Source organism: Sinocyclocheilus rhinocerous, unplaced genomic scaffold, assembly GCF_001515625.1.
Source record: "Sinocyclocheilus rhinocerous isolate Xijiao unplaced genomic scaffold, SAMN03320098_v1.1 scaffold1880, whole genome shotgun sequence".
Lineage (NCBI taxonomy): Eukaryota > Metazoa > Chordata > Actinopteri > Cypriniformes > Cyprinidae > Sinocyclocheilus > Sinocyclocheilus rhinocerous.
Genome location: NW_015635022.1, coordinates 28,939 through 33,675, shown reverse-complemented (window position 1 = coordinate 33,675; position 4,737 = coordinate 28,939). Strand labels below are relative to the sequence as shown.

The 4,737-nt window shown below is 35.6% G+C and overlaps 1 protein-coding gene across 1 annotated transcript in view; it reads right to left on the bottom strand.

The window, feature by feature from the left end:
- The window catches only part of LOC107746059 (VPS10 domain-containing receptor SorCS1-like), a 69,231-nt gene that overhangs the window by 41,616 nt on the left and 22,878 nt on the right, over positions 1-4,737 (bottom strand). Inside the window, exons 3-4 of the mRNA XM_016560118.1 lie at positions 3,405-3,478; positions 1,636-1,700 (exon numbers count right to left, since the gene is read on the bottom strand). Of these exons, the coding sequence (XP_016415604.1) occupies positions 1,636-1,700; positions 3,405-3,478 (139 nt within the window). The remainder of the gene's footprint in view (positions 1-1,635; positions 1,701-3,404; positions 3,479-4,737) is intronic.

Sequence of the window (4,737 nt, the reverse complement as noted above, 5' to 3'; positions counted from 1 at the left end):
GTGGACAAACCATTCACTCTTGTTCAATGCGAATGCCGTATGCTGGAATATGAGCAGTTATTCCGTCATCACCCGGGTGCTGATAGCGCGCGCACAGGTGAGACCTGAACAGCACACGTTGATATCTGTGTTTAAGCTAAACTCATTTAAGCTTTGCCAGTTTTAACATTTAAGAGCCAGAGGACGTGAGCACGTGCGCACAGTGAGAAGATTTGTGCGAGCGCTCATCCGAAGCGTGCAAACCCGGGCCTCAGAACGCGCGCAAATATTAAGCTCTCTCTGAAGTATTGTGTTTAAATGGACAAATTCACACAAAAAATATGTCAAAATGCCCGTCTTGGTAAGTATCCTATAGCAGACATAGCCGGCTGAACGTACTGTATCAGTTCACTGGATCAGTGCATTCTCTTAAAGCAGTGTTTCTCAACCCTGGTCCTGGGCGCCCCCCAGCACTGCACATTTTGTGTGTCTCCCTAATCAAACACACCTGATTCAACTCATTAGCTCATTAAAAGAAACTCCAGGACCTGAAATGGGTGTCAGATAAGGGAGACATACAAAATGTGCAGTGTTGGGGGGTGCTCAGGACCAGGGTTGAGAAACATTGTCTTAAAGTGACAGAACTTTCTTAATATTAATCAAACAGCAACAACAAAGAAATCACTCACTGCTCTTGATTGAATAGCTTTTGTAACTTTAATAAAGATTAGTCTTTAATTTATACAGTCAAATATGCAATGCTGTTTTACATTTCATTACTTTATTCAATTTCTGTACCTAAAAACCTGAAAATCATTGTTTATTTTATTTGTATCTTTACTCTATTGTATTTATTTGTGCTGTTGCTTGTAGTTAGATAGATTATTCTTATTTTCTTTATTTTAATTTGACAGTATAGTTTTTGCCTAAACATAGCACATACCGAACCATACCGAAACCGTGATACAAACCGAACCGTAAGTTGAACCGTTCCAACCCTAGTATTTGTACTTCAAAATTTCAGATTTAATTCAATATGTTGCTTGCTGTTAATTTGTAATTATTTTTTGAAATTTTCTAACAACTGTCTCAAAGTAAAACCTACACAAATTGTCTTTGGTTTTTTTTTGTTTTTTTCAGTACATAACCACAATTGCCATCTAACATTTTTCAACATTTGTACTGTTACTATCAACACATTTAAATTTAAATTTTACCATGAGAGGAAGATATCTAGTAGCCTTTAAGTTAACAAAGAAAATGTTATTTAAAAAAATATTACAATTGTACCTGGCCTCCCTAATTGTCCTTGTATATTAACTTCAAACAGTCTAAGAAAACCTCACTCAAATTGACTGTTTTGGGGGACCATGTACAACAGAACTGCCACATGTAGCTTCTCTTTCTGTCTGCCAATGAACAGAAATACAGGTTCAACAAACAAAAGACAAACTCAATTTGTGCGGTATGTTTCTTCATTAATGTTAATTACTGATGACTAATACGGAAAGATGGATTTGCTGGAGCAGAACTGTATATTTTGCATTTTAATGTGAAGCCTATTTTGAACCCTCCAAGTGTTGTCTTGTGCCATTTTTGAATGATAGCTTCTTGAAATGTAATCAAAGCACGTCCAGGGACACCATTCAGACTTACGGGTTTCTGAGATGCTGGTCTCAAGGTGAATCAGGCCTGGCTCTTTATCAAGGCCCAGTTTAGACCTGGAGAGCCCAAAGGAAATAAAAAACAATATTTTATAAAATAAGCTTTGAAAAAACGAAAATCCTTTGTGTTTACATGCAACAAAAGATGGGTCAAAATAAGGGCATTGGCTTTTTTGTGTCGGCTAAAAGATGTTAGCCTCCCAAAGGAGCAATGCGGGTTAAGTCGAGAAAGTACCATCAGAACACCCTATCCTGTTAAGCCTCCATTTCCATCTCCATCTATCTGTGCTTACGAACAGAAGCAAGGAGCATATCCTGACATCATTAAAAGTAAGCCCTTCTTTTTTGCTTCCCAAGAACACCCACAGGCAGCGCACACAGCTCTCTCGCTCTTTTTAGTGTGGAAAAAAATCATTGTTGCATGAAATATTTATTCGAGACTGAAAATTCAGAGAGAGCTGCTCCAGAGAGGAACACAAGACTATCTAGTGTAGAAGCAGACTATCTCAAGACTTTATCATGACACTTATTGGAAGTATTGACGCTTTCACAAATATAGCATCCCATGGCATGCTCTGGGATCAGCCTTAATATTTTAAAGGCAGAGTGGCGAATTCAATAAACAGTTACACCCCTTTTGTGCACTGTATTTCGAGTTTGACCCGCAGTCCACAGAGTAAAGAGGTTAATTTTGCAAAAATGATAATTAATGTGAGCTGACTGTATAAATGCCCACTTATTACACAGCTACTCAAATAAATAGATGGATGGACATGATATTTAGTTTAAATTGATTTTATGATCATTACTGTATATTATTATCTTACAGCTTCCGCAAAGAAAAATGGACCATTACAATGCACAAACAATTACCCGAGATAGACAAGATGAACACTGCAACAATATTACAGTAATATAAATGCTGAACTCGTCTGAGGTCATTTTCATTACAGTAAATAACTAAGATGCATGCTGGCACCACTTGTGTTTGTATGAAATGAGAGAACAAGTCTGTGGTGTTATACAAGAGGTATGATGACGATCCATGGCACAAGTGACCAATCAGAATTGAATATTTCAAAAAGCTGTGTAATAAAGTTCTACAGTGTCTGCCCACTTTATCAGCAGCCTTGGTTGCAGAAGTATTTTTTTTCCCATTCATTTTTCCAATATATTTTTTTTTAAGTAAAAAAAAAAAGGGAAAAAGCCATGAACCAAGCCAACGAGCTACGAGGTGAATCACAACATTAGTTTAACCATAACTTTGGCAGCCCTGAAATAGTAAAAATTTCAACTTGAAACCTACAAGAGTTAAAAAAAAAAAAAAAAACTCAATTGATCCATGTCCAAAATACCTTTCAGTTCATTCCAGCTTGTCCACTTGAGACCAGAGAAAACATAAAATCGAATCGAATTTAGAATTTATTTCTCAACAGGTCTCTTTAATCACCACAGTCTAGACATCTATTAGCCATCCTGATCAAGCTGAACGATCTTTCTTAATGACTAAATCATTTGCAACATTGCAAATGCAGACTCTGACTCAGTAACAAGGTCTAATGACAACATTCATTAAAGAGCTTCTAAGCTTTGGACGTAAACCTCGAGAAAGCTTTGGTGGTGGAACACAGTGGGGAAAATCACATCAGGATTGAACAACAATCTGTGTTCTTTGGTTTATTCTTTTATCAGGCATAGAATGCAGGAGCTCAAATGATTGATGTTCCACATGCAGCAGAAGAAATCACACAGAGAGCTTACCAGTAGAATCGATTGGGTGCCACCTGTTCGTGAACGAGCTGCCATCGACGGCCAAACTCAACAGAGCTGTAGAGCTGAGGACGAAAGTATTGTGTTAGCAAAGAAATTTAATGAAGATTATTGTCTCTTCTGATGTTGCAATATGCTGCTATTTAATTGTACATCTGACTATTGGCGTTGTTTAGGTAAGTTTGGTTTACTTTTTATTCTTATAATTAGCTCTGGTCCAAAACCTATAGTGAACATCATCAATGATTCCGGCAGCAGTTTTTCTTCAAAGGCCACATTAGGAAATTATGAACAGTGTTGGAAATTATAAATAACGCATTACAAGTAAAGCAAGTTACGTAATTAGATTACTTTTCAAGCAACTCGTAAAGTAACACGTTGATTTTTAATTTACAAGAAAATATCTGAGTTACAGCTGTCCTGTCCCCATGTTGAGAGAAATCAGGAGTAAGTGCAGAGGTGTTGCGTGTGCTGTGTAAACATGATGGTTACTGTAGACTAAATGTGAACATGCATCTACTCATCTCACTTGGAAAAAAAACAGATTCAGGATTCCTCAAAATTAATAAAAACAGTGAAAATGCAAACCTGCAAAAATTAAATGTTAAAGAACACAAATATCACAATGCAATTAATTGTGATACTATTTCTTAATATTCCTTAAATTTTATTAACAGTTGTCTTTGCTGCTGACCTTTGATGATCCAGTTCAACCAATATGCAAAAATGATTTTAGGTAAAAATAGCATTTTCTTTTCTTTCTTTACTGATTGACTGATTGATTGATTGCTGATTGCTGATGAAACTTTATTTTCCTGCATCCTATTCTTTGTGGTATCCAGAATAGCTGAAATGTATCTTTGACTTTACAGATATGAATTTCCTTCAGCCTAAGGTTTATTCATTTCTCTTTTTGTGTAAAAGGGCTTTTACATTTGGTAAAATATATATATATATATATATTTTTTTTAATTATATATAGAAAAAGTATAAACACAAAAGTAATGTAACACATTGTGTTCCAGACCTGTCAACCTTGGAAATCTTTTTCAGGGTATTGGCATCAAAAATCCTTACCACAATGGTGTACTTTTTTTTTCTCCATATCGTTGGAGTTTATTTGAATAATCAAATGTAAAAATAAATCATTACATAGTCTTCACTGTATTAATTAATTATACACTAGTTATTCAGTCAAGAGTGATTTTACTTTAGTCAGTGTGTAGTGTGTATGTTTGGGCATAAAAAAGATCTACAAAGTTACAAATCTCAAAGTCCACTCCAAAGGGAGATATTTTTTTTTTTTTTTAATCCCTTTTTTTTG